The following is a 17917-nucleotide window of genomic DNA, read 5'->3' on the forward strand; positions in this document are numbered from 1 at the left end:
TAATTGTTTGAGCATCCAATAAGAGAGACACTTTTTAAATACATCACATTTATTCAGAAAATCTGAAAATTCACTCTCTAGTCATAATCAAGTGACCCCTATGTACTCATGATAGTTACTGCAACATTAATGACTTGCTACTTTAGAATCAATGTAGCTTTGATCCAATGGGTGATAAATAGAGGAACAATGATGAACAGATAACAATATGCTGTTTTTGGTATGACATACTAGTGATATATATTGCAAGCACCTAAATACCTGTTCTGAACTTAAATGCTCCTATTATTTCACAATAAAGTGCATCTTCTGTCCACATAGGCCCAGACTGTCTCCTCCTTAATAAGGAGAGTATTGCACAGTTCATTATATAACTCTTAATACAAGGCCACCTGCTTTCTTCAACCGCTTTCCTCCGTTCTCAGAAGGCGAAAAGAGAAACGAAAAAAAGCTTTTCTGGAAAAAAAAGAAGAAAAAATTCACAAAAACTACACTAATATGTGACTTAAGTGTTGTTGAAATGATTTATAGCCATACCTTAACAACAAAACAGCTTCTCCTACACACTACAATCTTCCAAAATATACAACATTGGAGATGAAGCTCACAAACTACAGACATTTATAACAAGATGATTAATACTACAAAAACGGCAGTGTTGATATTGTTGCTCTGGAAGCTGGTTGAACCTGTTTAAACATGATGCTCTAAATACTGTGATGATCAGCGAGAAAAGCTGATAAAATAAATCCTGGATTTTGGTATTTAATAAAAGGAAACTGAGCTATTGTACTCAGAGGTTGTTCTGGCATTTAGAGTGGAAGAATAAATACTCCTGCATGCAGATTAGCTAATGGTAATGGGTTATCACTTGTCAGAATGGCAAAGAGGAGGCCTCGATACCTAACCTCAATCAAAGGTTGGCGTTCGGGTGCCACACAGACCTCCACAGATTTAGCCCTTGAGCAGGATTGCTGTTCATCTTGTTGATACTGTTGCATGTTGGTTGGGTGGGTGATAATCTAAAGACTGGTGCATTCATGGCTTCCTGGTGATCACTGGGAACAGGAAGTGGCTGATTCAAGGCTGTCAGTCGTACTGTCCACCAGATTCAATCTTCCTGGCTGCAGGACCCAGTTCCACCTTGCAAACCCTCTGGGCAAACTTCAGTGAGCACAACGTCTCTCCCACATTACTCTCCAGAGCAGATACCTTTGGTAGAAACAGTTGAAACAAAACAAGGCTCATTACAAGCAACAACAACAGCTTAAAATGTAATTTACTGCAAATATATCATACTTCTAAGGCTGGAAGTCTGAAGAAGAATTTGGAGCATTAATCTCACCTGCACCACCATGACAGTCTTGCTGCCTTTGCCCAGGGAGTCTTGTAATAAGTATGTAAGGCGGGAGTTCCTGAAAGGGATATGAGTCTGCCGAGCTCTCAGTGCCTGAATTACGTCTCCCAGTGACAGCAGGGAGCGGTTGATATTCTGGGCCTCTTTCAGCCTCTCTCCCTCTGCACCAGACTTCCATACCCTCTCCGAGCCAGCCAGGTCCACCAGGTTCAACTTGCCTGAGGAAAGAAAAGGGAATTCAGAGTAAAGGTGAAACAATGAAGACAGTGATCTCTGGACCCACATGTGTCTGACTGAATCCTGATCAGAAGCCTCTCTTTTGTGCTTTGTCTCTTTAGTCTCTTTCACATCTTTTCTACTGCTCAAAGAACGCAGATATTCACAATGACAGTATTGTTTTTGATCCAGCATTTCGTAGTAGCTAGACTGCATTCAGATTTAATAAAACAGAAGGATTCAACGATGATTGCCAAGATTTATAGCAAATATTAATAAGGAACCTTTCAAACACTTTTCCCTGTAGGGGGAGAAATGCATGGATGACTTTACCGGTGGTTTTGGACCCGGTGGCGAGGTCAGTGCCCTGAACGGTGATGCAGAGCAGAGCGTGGGAGCGGGAGCTGTGCTGGTTCATCTGAGTGCCGAAGGTGATCCTGTTCCTTCGGGCTGTGGCTAAAATCTTGACAAAAGAAGCATAAATGTAATGATTTACTCTTAGAGTGAACGGCAATTCAGTATCCTATCAGAACACATTGTTTAAAACACACTGTGTCACCTTCTTGATGTGCTGAAAGCTCTTAACTTCGATAACCCTGAGGCCCGGCACGTGCAACTGTCCTGTTCCGTCTGGGTTGATCTTAATATCCAGTTTCTCTCCATCCTTACTCAGCAGGTCCCTGAGAAACAAAATATAACACAAATATAAAAACAAGTAGCTAGTAGTAGATCTAATATATTATCCTGTTTTTATATGATATCCTTTAATAGACTAAAAGGATATTCAAAGAGAAGTGCAGCATATTGTACCTTAGCACCTCGTTGTAGATCTCCACAGAGCTGACGGTGACCGTGTAAGACCACATGTCCTTCCTCTCCTCGATCTCACTGAAGAGATGCTTCAGGGCTCGCTGGTTGATGCCTGGGTTCTCCACACTGCCCTGAAAATCAAATGATACTTAGCCTGCAGCCTACATTATAGATAATCACTCTTTGGCTCCAATAATGCTGTAAAACTAGAAAGTATACCTCCATTGTGTAGGTTTTTCCAGAGCCAGTCTGTCCATATGCAAATATGCAGACATGGTAGCCATCGATGCTGGATGTCACAAGAGGCTCAATCTCCTGAAAGACCTGAAGAAAACCAAACAAAGGGTTAGAGATCTTGTTACGATTATATTTCCAGCATATGCTTTTTCATGTCCATACCTCTTCCTGTGTGGCCTGAGGCTGGAAGACCTTGTCCAGTTCGAAGATGCGACCCTTCCCTTTGTTCAGCACATTGAGCGAGGACTCGTTGTTGGGGTCCGTGGTCACCACCACAGACTGGCCCTCCTCATGCTGGTCCTCCATCAGCACAGGCTTCACACGACACAGTACGCGAATGTTGCCTTTAAACCAGAGGGCCCAGTTAATGACACAGATTTTATTTTCTGCAATCAATTTTTTACGTCTTCTCTACATACCTTTAAGTTCCACCAGCTGCTCGTGGTACTTCCTGCGCAGTGCGACCTCCTTCCTATATTTCTCCAAGAGATCTTTGTTGGCTTCAGACATCTCACTGATCGCTGCTGAAATCTGAAATAGACAAAATACAGCAAAAACATTCTTTACTAGGCTTGTCGATTTGGTCAGATTTATCACTCCCCTAAATACAGGGGACTAAGTCATGAGGTGATGTATGTCATGGACGTACCTGTTTTTTTGCTTCACTGATAGCTGATCCGTAAAAGTCTGAGAAGTTTCGAACCTGGCTCCTCAGACTGGTGTAGTCTGTTTTCATGGAGCGTAAAGTTGGAGGGAGTGCAGTCAGACGCTTCTGCAAGCCTGACAAAAATAAAAACCCATGTTAAATAGAGGTTTATCTCAATAAGTATATTTAAAGGAATACTTTGGCATTTTGGGAAATAAGCATATTTCCCAAAATGTTGAACCATCTCTTTAAATATATTTCTTCTTCTCTTTTTGGGGGGATTGATTATTTTGTGCGACTCACTGAAAAACTGGTCCTGCAGGTTCTGAAAGTGCTCGGCTGAGCAGGTGGCTGCAGCCTTCACAGCCTCCTCCTTCCTCTCTTCCAAGTGGCCAATCTCTTTCAACAGCTCCTCTCTCAGTTTACTGATTTCTCGCTCATACGCTGCAATCTGTAAAAAGTTGAGCACAGCAATCTGTCAGCTCAACTTGCCCAATCTGTGCAGACTCAGTTCTGTCATGAGTTCATCTGTCAATGACATTGATCCAGGTTGTGGAAACTTCCTCCTTCTTCCTTTGATTTTCTCTCTCTGGTTATCTGTTCTCTAAACAGCGGGTGCTTTATTTACCCCTCTGAACTTCATCTTATTTTTCTTAAATCAGAGTTGATGGCATCAGGAGGACTACCTGGGATTTGTTGCCAGTTTCCTTGCCACCTAGTGGCCAGCAGCCAACAGTAATAATATGCGTACTGATGGATAGGTAGCATTATTATGGACCATTATTGTCAAAGGCCCACCTTACAATTCATTTTCCAGCTTGTTGCTGCCTGGAACATGTTCAAAAATGGGTGTTTACTAAAACATAAGATTCACCCAAATATAACTTGTTTTATACTGCATGTTTAATCAGTGTCTGACTCTGTATGCATACTTCAAAGGAGATGTGAGAGATAAAAATTCACAACAATTCTATGGCCTCTGTTTGTTACCTTGTGCTGCAGATTACAGCTGTATTCATCAGACTTCCTGATGTGTTCCTCCAGCTGTTTGCAGCGCTCATTCTGATTGGACAGCTTATCGGACAGCAGTTCATTCCTCTGTCTGGCTTTGGTCAGCTGCTTTAATGTGGCTGGTGATTCCACCTCCACAGTCTGGGTGACATACTGAGAGAGAGAGAAAAAACGTCTGAGTAGGGTCTCTACTAAAAATAAGGAGGCAATGTGTATTTTGTTGCAATTTTGTTCAATATTCCCTTTTTATAATAAACATTGTTGTGTTTCCAGTTAACAAATCTCACTTTCAGGTAAGATTTACCTTCACCACTGGCTCCTTGCCTCTCTCTCTGTCCAACTCCAGCTGGAGCTCCCTCAATCGGTCCTCTCGTTTCCTCAGCTCCTCTCCTCTTCTCCACTCGCTTTGTTCGCTCTGTCGCTCCAGTTGTGACAGCTGCTCAGCACGCTGCTGTAGGGACATCTCCAGCTGCTGCACTCTGCTGCGCAGGTTTTCATTCTCCTAGTAGAGCACATACAATAAAGTTGTTGCAGTTACTAATGGCTGCCTTGGTAGCAGGTCAGTGAGCTCTCAGCTGTGCTGTGCGTCTCACCTTGATGAGCATGGTGCTGGACTGGGAGGGGATGGTTGACAGCTGCTGCAGGAGGCCTTGGGTAACGCTCAGGTTCTGCTTCAGACTCTCGTTCTCTGCTGACAGACATAGAACCCGCTTCTCTGAGTCTGTGGCCCCCTGAGGAAATGAAACATGAGGTTCCGCATAACAATGAGAGATGCATCAAAACCAGAATTTCTTTACATATATATCCTTGTAGATGAGTGTTTTTTCATCATGGATTTATAATTAAGGTTCACAAGGCATGCTGACTGTTGTTTGGTATTTTTACAGCATGGCATTTCATTCAGTGCATGTGGGCAGCTGTGGCAGCTTTGCTGATTAAGTGGAAAGTGAAAAAGACTTGACAAATGATTAAATCAATAGTTCCCAGTGCTTACAGTGGCTGTTCTCAGTCTTGACAGCTCCTCCTCGCGCTCCTCTATGCAACTCTTGAGCTCATCAATCTGTGTGTAGATTTTTGCATATAGACATGTTTATAGCACAATGTGAAAATGAACATTCTTTCCTAAATGGAAATAGAATTTGGCATTGAACTACAATGCAGCTGCAACCTACCTGCTGTTGAAAGGCCTGTATACGAGAGTGTCTGTCCTTTTCCTTCTGCTCCAGCTGTGAGTGCAGCAGACGGAGTTCTCCTCTCAGCTTACTCCTCTCGCCCTGCAGACCGTACAGAGACTCAACCAGACGGTGAACACCAGCTTGTGTCCCTGCATCACTGCTGGACTCACCTGGGGGACATAAATAAGCAAAACTATAATCAGCCTCTGCATCATCATCATCATTAGCCTGAGTACTGACAGCATAACAAACAGCAAAAATAACCTGAATCATATTCTGTCATCTTTGGACCCATATTCATATTAGGCCACCCAAAAACCTTTGAACTTCCTATGACCTGTTTTCTATAAGTTTTCAGTTATGACTTATTTCTACAGTACGCTTGAAAGCTTGCGCGTGTGTAATATTGATGAACATTAAGTACGCACTTAAAGATCTTTTACACACCATGTAGTCACCGTGCATTGCAGTGAAGTTAACATTATCATTTCCACTCTCAAATCTCCGGGGAAACTTCGCAGACCTATAAAGGATTACTGCAGCTTCTCACATGCAGCCTGGAGTGATAAGGAGGATTTATACGATGCAACAACCTGCTAAAACTCCTCCATTGTTCATCAGGAACCTGAGCAGCATGGCCAACAGCTTTTTAATCCCCTTCTTCCTCCTCAATGGTTTAACAGGCACTGTCACCTCGAATTTTCATTGCAAGGCCGTATGCTAATTATATCAACACGCCATGTCAGGTTTGTTGTGTCACAAAGGTGCAGGGAGAGGTGGTGATGCCAGGAAAGAAAGAAAAAAACATGGAGGAGAGGCTACAGCTGTGCATCAGGGGTGTTTGAATAACCATGCTTGCAAGAAACATGAGAAGTCTGCAGAGGCACTGAGATAGCTTTGTACATTTTAAAACAGAAGCTTGAAATAACACACAAAAACATATTTTCTCCAACTGAAAAACAAACTGAGATTCTGTGCTACATTCTTGATGAATGACCATTGAATGGAGCACCAGCCATTCATTGAAATGAAATACAGAATAGAAGATCGCAACACAGCCAAAATGCACCAGTGGTGGAACATTCTGCACATCCAAGAGGCATCACTCCTCCACTTAGGCCTGCACGTTGCATTACAGTAAACAAACAAACCAAACAGCCTTGTAACACTTGGGACATGGACTCCGGGCTATTTTTAGTCCAAGTACACGTGGCACCTTGCATGTGCCAGACCTTGTAAGTGCATTCACAGGGAATATAACAGCACTCTCAGCCATGTTTTATTCATGAAAGAGAGCCACAGAGTCACCATCCAAGTACCAAACACCGTCGCCACAGAATCATGTATCTTTGTCCTGCGACTAATGAGAGTCAGTGTGCATGAGGTCCTCTGCTTGGACATGCCTACACACTGAGATTTGTAAACTCAGTCTGGTTATCACACTCATTATCATTCATATCGACATGTTTCTCTGAGGCTGTATCAGTCAGCCTCAGGACAGGAATCTGATCCGTCTACAGCTTCATGCACTTGTTAACATGCTGTACATATGCACAGAAAAGCGACAGTGCAGTTGGTACGTCTACCCTTCTGCTCCGAGGTCAAAGAACCATCTGGTCAAATGTGAAACATAGCAGATACCCACATCTAAAGCTTTCAGGTCAATGGCAGTGTACACCCACATAAATCTAATCAGTCTGCTCCTCTGCTGATGACTGTATTGTTCTATAAAAAAGTGTACAGTCTGTTCCCTGGTTGAAAAAAAATCTAATTTAGGATGAACAAACAGTGGAAATCCACATCATAGGACCCTGAAGTGAACTACGTAGGACACTGTCTTAAAAATGGATGACTTCCTCTCAAATCCTGCTCACATTTTTTATACAGTAATGGAAAATTACTGGATTTCCACAACTGCAGATGAGAGCACAAAACACTCATCTATATTATTTAACCCAGTGGATGTACAGCTATTATGACGAGAAAGTGAAATTTGCTTTTTTTTATTCATTGTCCTCCTAATCCATCTTCCTCCATCCATCAGATGATCTCATCCAACCTGAAGTCTCATATTTATTTAAGTAGGCAGTGCCATTTTCTGCTTTTCTTTTCACACCAACCAATCTACTTCTGTGTGTGGTTATTGAAACAGCCACTTGACCTCTACTTCTCTCTGTTTTTCATCACCCATACACCCACCGCATGGAAATGTAAACCCATCCCTGATCCACCTTAACCCCCCCCCCCAATCCCTTTTTTCCTCCCTCACCCTCGCTCATTGGACTGGGAGTCTGTTGCTGGCTGATGGTCTCCTCCAGGCTGCTGATGATGCTGCTCTTGTCCCTGAGGCGTTGGCGGTAGGATGCTCGCAGAGCCTTCATCTGGCGGCGGTGCTGAACGCGGTGCCTTTTCAGTTGCACCCGGTACTGGTCGGCCTGCTGCTGCAGCTGCTGGAAGTGAGAGTACTGCTCCAGAAAACTCAGCAAGTGGGACATCACTGCCACCAGGGGAGACTCTGTCAACTGGGCAGTACAGAAGCACATATACGAACACAGTTTAACACCGCAAAAACTCCTATTTGGGGAACTTCTCATTTATGTATCACATGAGCAGCTCAGTCAAGGCGATGATACAGTTTTGCTACCTTTCCTGTTGTATCCAGCTGAACCTGTGAGGCCCTCCTCTTTTCGGCCTCCTGCTTGAAGGACAGAAAAGCAGCCAGAGGAGTGCATGCTGGGATGTCTGGGCCATTGTCCTCACCTTCATCACTCAGAGACATTTCATCACTGTCACTGCTACTGCCTGGATGACAACAAATTACATAAACATTAAAGAGTAAAGGAATGTATGTACTAAATAATCAATTAGTAGAAACTATCCATATCATAAATGTTGTATCATTCTTCCATATCATATGACTGCCTTTATGTTGGACTATAAATACAAGCTATTTCAGCACTCACTGGATTCACCAAGCCGAGCACAAGCCTTTTTACCCATTTTGGAGGTGTGGCTATTTCTCCTCCTGCTCCCTGTTTCCATGGAAACAGGTCCTGGCTCCTGAGCACAGCAACATACATTAGGGTCAGATGGTAATACACAGACAAAATATTTACATTGCATACATAAAAATGCACACAAAAGGCAGAACAATGACACCACCAATTTCTACATTCTTTATGACGGAGCCTTTTTGTACTGTCAGGTGGTAGATGCATGTTCCCCACAACAACAAAAAAAATCCTGACAGAGGACCCCTGAGGCTGGGCATGATGTTGCTAGACATACGTCTGAGGAAGATCCACACGCCCCCTCCAAAGCTTCATCCTCCTCTTCCTTCTTAAAGACAGTGTAGAAGATGTAGACTAACAGGGAGTAGAAGGCATACATCTCTACGCTGTCCAAGAGTCCCTGTAAATGACAGATTAACTCACATATCTCAATCATGCAGCAGAAAAGCAGACAAAGTTCTATTTCTTACCCTGGTATTACTGTAACACTCAAGTCTTGTCAATAATAATAGGATGCAATAATGTAAAAACTGGTCTCGATACATCAGGACTTCTCCAGAGACTACTTTTTTTTCTTCTATTTTATCCATCACCCTATGATCTTAAGCTAAAATGTTTATCTTTTTTTACCTTCTCACAAATCTTTTCCTCTTTGATGATGGCAATCTGACATCCCAGTCATTTGTATTCCCCTTTCACACTCCATCTGTGTTGTCAATGACAAATCTTCCCATGCAGCCCTTGTTCTCAGCGCTGCAACAGCATCCCAGCGCTGTGTGCAGCTCCTGTGTGACTCCCTCTCTGCCGTTCTCTCCCCTCCCCTTTCTCCTCCTCTCCACTTTGCTCCATCTACAGGCTGCATCTGCAGCAAACATGCTCAGTGCAGTTTCCTGATCCGCTGCAGTGGTGAAGTGACAGATTCGGTATGGGGACTGATTGAGCCAGGGAGGGTTGATGGGTTGATGCTGAGACCAGTGGCCAGAGGCAGACAGGTAGATGAGCTATGTCAGGTTGCAGGTGCTCATAAAAATCAGAAACTGCAGCATAATGCACTTATTGCAAATATAGATGTTTGCATGGACTTAAATGGTACAACAGTTGGACACTTGAACATGAGCCAAGAGATCTTTGAAATGCATTGTGGAATTACATATCTGGAGTGTTTTTTTGATAAACATTTACATAATTTATTCAAGTTATGTTAACTTAATATTCCTTTAGTATATATTCATATTTTTGTTACAAAAAACAATTAAATAAAAGAATACATAGAAGTAAAACGTGACATTTTTAAAATACTTGCAAAAAAAAGACTCAATGATGAATCATTACGGAAAAAAACACAGGCAGCACAATTATCATGATCATTCTGGCACCCGAAATATCACATATGTGCACATAATTATTGAATACAGTACCTTGTAAATGTCCCTGTCTACCTGTACCCTGAGATCTGACAAAGGCATTGTCTCACAGACAGGAACACAGCCACAGATGCTTGTTAATTTACTGCAGTAAAACTGCTGACGCAGCTGCTCACAACTCTGAAATCCTGAGAGAGAATCTGCAGTGTCCACTACACATCTTTGTAAGGAATATTATCTTGCAAGGACAACACTGTGGACAAGGAGTTCAACTGATGATGTCATTTCTGTTAACATCACAGCCATTAAAAACCAAGGAAGTAATAATAAAGAAGTGCAATGTTAAGTAACAAATGGGCATGATGAGGTAGGAGCAGGCCCAAGAGCTTAGACTACTGCAGATATTTAAATGGTGATACTGCTGAAGCTGCAGAACAAATAGGACCCAGACACTAAAGCAGCCGGATGTTTTTTGGAATTTACAACAGTAAAACAGGAAAGATGTGTGGATGGTGTCAATGGCCGGCGATTAGAATACAGCTTGCTAGACATTCTTTGAAATGATCACATAGCAAATTAAAACGCCCACATGCTGGCTACATCATAAATTCAAATTGAACAGCATAATAGATGTCAGCAGGGCACTCTAATATGTCTGAAAAGTTCATTGCTGCATCACAGTGATGCATAATGCCACCATGGGCTATCAGTTGTAAACTGTGATCACGTACTCTCATGCAAATGAGTTTTTTCAGTGGTATCCATGTCTTGTCTAACCCTGTGCTTTTATTTAAACTAAGTTCATATGAAGTTCAGCCAAGGTCTAAGCTAAGCAGATACCGTAAATTACAATAAAGTAGATTACATTGGTACTACCTGGGAAATGCTAGCTTCAGTTTGACTTTCCATTACCATGCAGACAATTTGACTTTGGTTTTTCATTTTTCCATATATCTCAGCCCTAATCGTTTTGCTCAATAATAACTGCTTGTATTCTGTCCTTAAACATCCATATGGAAAAGGCATGTTATTCTTAAGTTGATGTGGCCTCTAATTTAGGAATTCAGGCTGCAAACATTTTTATTTTCATTTTTGATTAATCTATTGATTATTTTTTAGATTCATCAATTCATCATTTCATCTACAAGACATACAAATAAATGAAAAAAAAAGCCTGTCATTTCCCAGAGCCAAAGGCTGCTTGTCTGAACAGTCTTAAACCCAAGGACATTTCATTTATAATGACGCAACAAAGAAAAATGCAGAAAATCCTCACATTAGAGCAGATGGAAGCAGATGTTTGCCATTTTTGCTCAATGATTAATAATTGCTTTGACATTGGTCAGTCACATACAACAGAAACTTGCTGAGGGCCTGTGTGGAGGCCCAACAGCCAACAGACATGGAGCCCTTTAAAAGCCACTTGGTGAGTCCCTCAGTTGCAGCTGGAGAAATGAGTGGAGCAAAAGTGTTTGTTCCAACCCTCTGAGCCACAAGTAGCGGGAGGCTGAGGGCCACACCGCCAAAAGCCCCTAAAGCATTACTGGCAAACAGACACACCGTCAGGCAGCAGGACAGGGAAGACAGGCCCAGGCAGCGTGTCATCAGTGTGACAGCATCTGCTGAGAGCCAGTCACACACTCCCAGCAGCAGACAGGAGCCACACAGGAGAATGTGTGCCGTGTTGTGGTCTTCACTGAGCCACAGGAAGTCGAAGGTGACCAGCGCTGGGGCCAGAACCTCGCCAGCCCACTCTGCTTCTCTCTGGATAGAGGTGAGGTACGAGCAGGAGGGATGTGAGATGCAAAGTGCTGCAGAGAGTGCAAGCAGGAAGAGGCCTACTGAAGGAGCCCTGTGATCCTGCAGAGAGAGGTACATGCAGAGGCAGTAGCAGAATTACAAAGTGAGAAATGTTACACATGGAGAAACAGAGATCCCAGTCCTAGGTTGTCCAGAACATATGTAATAACCGTGTATTACAAATAAATATGACAATTTAGCTGAAAAACACTCAACAGATAAAAAGTAGCAATTAACTTACCAATTGTTTTTCTTGCGTAGTAGTAGAAAATAGTGAAAAATGCCCATCACAATTTTGCAGAGCCCAAAGTGACATATTGAAATTGCTTGTTCTGCCCAAACAACAGTCCAATAACCAAAGATAAACATTTAAGACAATAAAAGGTAGACCATCCTCACGTTTGGAATTTTTGCTTGGGAAATTACTTAAAAGAGTAACGTTAGGCTACTTGGTTATCAGAGTTGAGTATTCAGTAGATCGATATAATTTCCTATAATCGACTTATGGTTTCAGCCCTAAAAGCTTAAGCTAATACATTTTCTACATTGGCACTACACTGAACGACACCTACCTTAAATAATCTGTAAGAAGAGTACAATGCTGTGGCAGAGAGAATGATGTTGGAACAAGATGTTAACCACTCTGTTACACAGGACGCCATTGATCCGAGGACAAGTGACACTTCTGTAAACAACCACGATGTTGGCAACGTGACCGTTACTTACGGCACCAAAAAGAAAGTTATTTCTAATGAACGTGTCTGAAGTTGCATGTATCTGAATGCCGGATAATATTTTATTAAGTCAGTTAAACACAGAGCACAATGACCAAACTACACAGCAACACACGCTTGTTTCTTGGATGTATTGGTGTGTTTTGGTTTTGACACGTGACAAGTCCCGGATATGGACAGTGCGCAGGCTCCAGAAGATGCCTTCATGCAGCTCATACATACTGTCTGCCACTGTACCAGCATAAAGCGCAAAATGTAGCCTTCCACTTACAGCGCTGTGGCGATAGGTTTGGCTATGCGAGACTACCTTCCACTGGACCATGATAGACTGTAGTCTGTATGCACTGGACAAAGCGGATCTGTGAATCACAGTAAAAAACATAAAGCTTTCATTATAGGAAGCAAGACCGCGTTCAGGCTATGTGAATTAAAGGCAATGTTAAATATTAGGAGCAGTAATGCAATGGAAAAGACATAGACGTTTTTGATTTTTTCCGACAGTACCCGAAGGCAGCAAAAGTTCAAAAAGTATGGCGGCGGAGTGTTTGACAACCATAACAGAGCAATGGATACGGGAGAGATTACAATTAAAACATCCCTGTCTGGGTAATAGTATGTCATGTAAATACTAACGTTGTATATGAGTAAATACCAACTAACATTATGGGTCAAGCAGTAGCGTTTAGCTTTTGTTATGTAAAACAATTGTAGCTAGTTACTTTTACCAAGCCTTAGCATCGGGGGCTATGCTAACAGCTAGCATAGCTACCAGCAATAACTCACCTGCTGCAAACCAAAGCACCAGAACAGAAGTGAATAATGCAGTGCACTCTTCATTTATACATATATATTTTATACTTTTTAAACAGGTGATGTCCGCTCACTGAGCCTCCCGGGGACGTATGAAGAGAAGATCAGACATCTGGGAAACGCACTGCATAACTTTGTCCGTCTGAAGTCTTTGGACCTCTCCTGCAATGCGCTCGTCTTTGTTGAGGTAGGTTTAAATTCTGGATCATGTTTTAAAGCAGTAAACGTGTTTGTAGGTGTTAAATAAAATTCCACAATTGTGGAACTATGTTAAAGGTGTATGAGGTCAACCATTTACGTCCAGTTAACCCTTTTTTTTTTTTTTTTTTTTACTTCCTTTTTGTTATACGTTATTATGAACTAATAGTATCTGTTGCCAGACCCCATTTAAAACTACTGTTTTCTCCCTAGGGGGTTCAACATTTGAAAGTGCTGGAAAGGCTCATCCTGTACTATAACTGCATACCTTCCCTTGAAGAGGTGAAAGTGTTGTACGAGCTGCCAGTTTTGAGAGAGCTGGACCTCAGGCTCAACCCTCTGACCAAAAGTTACCCACAATACCGCCCTTGTCTGGTGCATGCCATGCCCAACCTACGCAAACTAGGTAAGATATAGCCATGCCGCCCAGATTGCGCTAATCGCAGGTTAGTTTTCAGCATAATTGAGTGTCCTCCCTTGCTTTCTAGATGGCTGTTCAGTCAGAGACACCGAGCGCAAAGCTGCCATAATGCAGTTCTCCTCTGACCTTCTACCTCAGCAGAAGAGCTCATCTCTGAATCAAATTGCTGACCAAAGGTACAATGATTGTCACGGATTGTCAGATGCTTGAGTTTAGGTGTTTCAGCTCAACTTTGACTTGATAGAAGGTCTACCAATGATCTTGAGAACATGGAATACACACCAAACTGAGTTTGATGTTTGTTCGGTCTTGAATAGTATGAAGAAGGACAAAAAAAGCTTTGTATGAAGTCCAAAAAGGGGAGTGACTCAGGTGTAGAGAAAGCGGCCGTATACGGATAAGTGTAGATATTCAGTGTAGATTTTTAAAGGACAAAAGTGTTGAAACCCCAGGTGACAGAAACACCCACTAAAAGTTACCATTATCAAAATAAATTCCTTTTCCCTATTTGCTTGAGTTGTATCTTTACTGTGTTGCTTGTGGTTCTCAGAAGCAGTGATCAGAGACTGGCTTTAGTTGAAGACTTTACCAAGAGGCTCTCTCTCCTGACTGACACTGAGGATATTGTGTTGAATTTTGTTGCGACAAATCATGGAGGCCAAAGTGAAACTCAGTCCCACTCAGTTCACAAGGAGGTAGAAGGTAAGATGTCAAAGTCCAAAAGCTAATTATCTTAACAAAACCAAACCATGATTTGTTTTTTCAACTTCTGTCAATTTCAAACTGTCTTCTGTCTCAGAACCCAAAGAGGACGAATCGAAAGATTTTACAGAACAGAGAAGTTCTACTCCAAAACAGGTGATTTTTATTTCGCTGTAGGTTAAACAATATTATGAGTGGTGCATTTACATTATCATATATATTTTGCATGTGCTCTTGATTTATTTATTTTAGGAAACGGCTAAATCCATCCTGAGGTACCCCCCTACAAAATATGGTACGTTTTTGCAGCTCTCTGTACAGAGAGTCTATTGGAGATGTAGAGTTAGTCAAGTGCATGCTAGAGGTGTATTAGGAGGATGGAGATTGTAACAGTTGATATGATGAGAATAAGACTTTGTGGTTCAATGGTAATTTACTTTTATTTGGTCCCAGCTTTATGTGGATCAAATAAATCATGATCAATGAGCGATTAATCAACAATTGGCATTTTTGTAATTGTAATCAAAATCTGTAATTTTAATTTGGTGATTTGAATAGGTAATCAGAGCTGGGTGAACACAGGATACAATACTTTTTTTGGAAATAGTTAAATAAAGGGAACTAAATCAGAGTTGCACCCAGACCATTGTCCTGCCGTTTCCACCAGGTGGAGACAGAATCCAATTCTTATTTATTTTTAATCATGAACATGGAAGGTAAATAAATATCAGTGTTTGATTATGTCATTTGTTATTTGACCAGATAACACAGTGTCCAAAGTGCCACACATGAAAGAACCATCTCATAAAAGAAGCTCTACCTCATTAAAAGTGTCTGAAAGACCAAAGGTGTCCTTTGGCCCCTATGTAGAGAAATGCAGACCTGTGCTTGGAAAACAAAAGCAAAAGGACTTCCCCAAACAAATCAGACATGCAGCTAAGGGACATTATACCCCTAATCCTGGTAAGAACAATGTCTGTACTTGATAAAGTCCTTTGTAAGACGTTAATACACCTTTCTTGGCATGTTGTTGAAGGTGTGTTTTCAACATTTTTCAAGATCAAAGTCTTCGTCATAGTTCCTCATTACTTAATATCCGGCCTCCCAGTCCACGTCGTCCTGGTTTGAATTTGTCTGACCCCTCCAACCCCCTCTTACATCCTCCGAGACTAACCTACTCTAGCTTCAACAAGAAAGAAGGGGGCTCCAGCCTGCCACAGCAGGGGGAGAAGAAAAAAAGGGTGAGAAGTGAATTACTATTTCACATACTGAAGCTTTTCATATTTGAGGTTGTTTCTTTTCTCATGTCAACTTATCTCCTATCTCACCTCCCAGGGTAGTTATAGGAAGCCCCTGGAGATGCTCCTCAACCTCGTGGACAAACATTGGATGGGAGAGAGATCACTGCATCATAACAACAACTTCCTGTGTGAGTTTGGTTTGGGGAATGTGGGATCTGATTATAGGAGCCTGAAGATAATGAATGTCCTCTCATCATTTCTATTTTTGGTTCTAGCTCACGCAGTCCAGATTCTTTCTATGATGGAAAACGATGTTTCCAGTAGGGAGACTGAGGTCAGGACCTTAAGACGGGAAGCTGATGCACTGAGCTTTCAAGCAGCTGCACAGGAGGAAGAGCACAAAACTGAAGTCCGTAACCTCTCCGCTCAGCTGGATGAAGCTCGCAGTGCAGTTGTGAGTGGATTCAGCACTAGAAAACAATGTTGGGCTTTAGGAGGCCTTAATGGTTTCGATGAGCACACTGTATTTATTGTCTTTACTCGAACACAGGGCAAACTAAATGAGCAGCTGAGGATTGTCTTGGAGGAAAATGTTGCTCTACAAAAACAGCTCATCAAGTTAGAACGACAGTATCTCAAGACTATGATGAAAAGTTCACCTATTACTCAGATTAAAGGTGGGTGTGTGAATGCCAGTGGGAGACACATACAAGGACAGTTTGCTGTTTTTTTTTCTTACAAACTTTCACCATCTGTGCCTACATCCTCAGAGGCTCAGACAGAAGTGGAAGAGCTGAGGAAAGAGATCGAGGGGTTGAGGGAGAAAGTGCTGGAGGCCGAGAAAGTCAAGGATTTGTCAAATATGCTGCAAGAAAGCCACAGGTAAGAAGATGCTGCCATCTTATTGTTGACACTTGGTTTTGCTGTACTCACAAACCCACAACAATGATGTCCTCACACCTTAAACCAGCCCTACTTTGTTAGTACTTTGTGATTTGCGTCTGTCTGTACTGCAGGTCCCTGGTGGCTACCAACGAGTGTTTGCTAGCTGAGCTGAAGGGAAGTGGGGAACTTTAAAAAGTAATTTGAATGATGCACACTGGGATAAAAATATCAAAGCAAGACTATGCCGAGCGTCATATTGGTGTTGCGTTTGCTGCAAGAGGCCCAGCAGCTACAGACTGTTTTTGATCATTTTTACTTTGTCACTGCAGTGTACATTTATTTTCTGTATGTTTTAAGTTCCTAGCCCTTTTGAAAAAAATTGTTTATTATTTTTTTTTTAAACAATCTGTATAGGCTCCGTTTGCTTGATGTAAACCATAACGGGGAAAAGCAATTAATTCAAGGACGCTTGTGTATAAGTGTGTGACAGGGCTGTTATGTTAAATGATATTAAGGGGGGGGGGGGGGGGGATGTTAGTGAGAAGGTCATAATGTATTTCCTGGATCAGTGGCAAGATTGTGTCTCTCTTAGCTGCTTTCTCTCGTTTTTTTTTAGGTCACTTATGTCTCCATCGGCTTTGTACACTGCAGTGGAATGAATGCATCTAGATTCCAGCTGCACTGTGACTTTATTTATACCTCTGCCTTCAGGCTGGAGAGCTACACAAACACGCACATGCACTTTCCTCTCACTAACACTAATGCAAGACCTGGCAAAGATGTAGATGCTACTACTACATAAACTGACTAGCTTTTGTTTTTATGTGAATGTTACAGGGCTGTGGTGGGGAGTTTCATCATTTGTCATAATAACTTAAAACATTGTGTTTTGACTGACACCCTATACTTTGTTTTTATTTTTAAGTAATGCACTACAAATCATGAACACACATTAAGAGGTCTAAAGAGTAAGAACAAAAACACACTGCATGCACCAGGGCACAATAGTACATTAAAAGTTATTTGAAAAAAACAAATAAGACAATATGTTCCTCTACATTAAAGGTGCACAGTATTTGGCATTAAGCACAGAGAACAGATCAAGCTACTGCAGCAAATGAAAACTAACACACTGATAGCTGCGAGTTTTGCACTTGATGCATGATTCTTCATCAGCTGAGGCTACAGGTAGTGTGACACTGTCACTATGTTGGAAAAATATTCTACAAAAGTATATTAATTGTTTGCAATTTTCCCTTTTATCTAATTTGTAAGGATACAACAGTAAAACCCTGCTGC

General features: G+C 41.9%; 2 protein-coding genes across 10 annotated transcripts; one reads left to right on the top strand and one right to left on the bottom strand.

The window, feature by feature from the left end:
* Window positions 1–31: 31 nt before the first annotated feature.
* Window positions 32–12515, bottom strand: si:ch211-257p13.3 (kinesin-like protein KIFC3). Of its 4 annotated transcripts, XM_031299062.2 has the most exons (22): window positions 12200–12514; window positions 11869–11959; window positions 9094–11687; window positions 8741–8863; window positions 8416–8512; window positions 8097–8254; window positions 7722–7974; window positions 5450–5622; window positions 5272–5337; window positions 4871–5008; window positions 4582–4779; window positions 4257–4430; window positions 3570–3717; window positions 3270–3400; window positions 3040–3151; window positions 2783–2964; window positions 2603–2707; window positions 2384–2514; window positions 2133–2253; window positions 1907–2036; window positions 1346–1575; window positions 32–1212 (listed from the first exon to the last, which is right to left on the bottom strand). In XM_031299062.2, the coding sequence occupies exons 4-22, from the start codon at window positions 8840–8842 to the stop codon at window positions 1090–1092; spliced, it is 2772 nt and encodes a 923-aa protein (XP_031154922.1). In that variant the 5' UTR covers window positions 8843–8863; window positions 9094–11687; window positions 11869–11959; window positions 12200–12514; the 3' UTR covers window positions 32–1089. The 4 variants fall into 4 exon arrangements, with proteins under 4 accessions (XP_031154922.1, XP_035862420.1, XP_031154921.1 ...); XM_036006527.1 differs by lacking the exon at window positions 11869–11959 and having other exon boundaries at window positions 4588–4779; window positions 12200–12515; XM_031299061.2 differs by lacking the exon at window positions 11869–11959.
* Window positions 12516–12568: 53 nt separating this feature from the next.
* On the top strand, window positions 12569–17651 carry cep72 (centrosomal protein 72). Of its 6 annotated transcripts, none has more exons than XM_036006531.1 (14): window positions 12569–12691; window positions 13231–13358; window positions 13583–13775; window positions 13858–13966; window positions 14341–14492; window positions 14590–14648; window positions 14745–14794; window positions 15250–15455; window positions 15552–15733; window positions 15828–15921; window positions 16009–16187; window positions 16284–16410; window positions 16504–16615; window positions 16750–17651. In XM_036006531.1, the coding sequence occupies exons 1-14, from the start codon at window positions 12682–12684 to the stop codon at window positions 16808–16810; spliced, it is 1662 nt and encodes a 553-aa protein (XP_035862424.1). In that variant the 5' UTR covers window positions 12569–12681; the 3' UTR covers window positions 16811–17651. The 6 variants fall into 6 exon arrangements, with proteins under 6 accessions (XP_035862424.1, XP_035862422.1, XP_035862421.1 ...); XM_036006529.1 differs by lacking the exon at window positions 12569–12691 and adding an exon at window positions 12748–12973 and having other exon boundaries at window positions 14344–14492; XM_036006528.1 differs by lacking the exon at window positions 12569–12691 and adding an exon at window positions 12749–12973.
* The last annotated feature ends 266 nt before the right edge of the window (window positions 17652–17917 follow it).

The sequence above is a fragment of the Sander lucioperca genome, chromosome 10, assembly GCF_008315115.2.
Source record: "Sander lucioperca isolate FBNREF2018 chromosome 10, SLUC_FBN_1.2, whole genome shotgun sequence".
Lineage (NCBI taxonomy): Eukaryota > Metazoa > Chordata > Actinopteri > Perciformes > Percidae > Sander > Sander lucioperca.

Coding starts and splice junctions, on each gene's coding strand:
- si:ch211-257p13.3 (XM_031299061.2), bottom strand. CDS start 8,842: ATGTATGCCTTCTACTCCCTGTTAGTCTACATCTTCTACACTGTCTTT. Junction 5,009..5,271: donor CAAGACTGAGAACAGCCACT/GTAAGCACTGGG, acceptor TCATTTCCTCAG/GGGGCCACAGACTCAGAGAA. Junction 2,708..2,782: donor CTCAGGCCACACAGGAAGAG/GTATGGACATGA, acceptor GGTTTTCTTCAG/GTCTTTCAGGAGATTGAGCC.
- cep72 (XM_036006528.1), top strand. CDS start 12,892: ATGGCGGCGGAGTGTTTGACAACCATAACAGAGCAATGGATACGGGAG. Junction 13,967..14,340: donor AATCAAATTGCTGACCAAAG/GTACAATGATTG, acceptor TGTGGTTCTCAG/AAGCAGTGATCAGAGACTGG. Junction 14,795..15,249: donor CCTACAAAATATGGTACGTT/TTTGCAGCTCTC, acceptor ATTTGTTATTTG/ACCAGATAACACAGTGTCCA.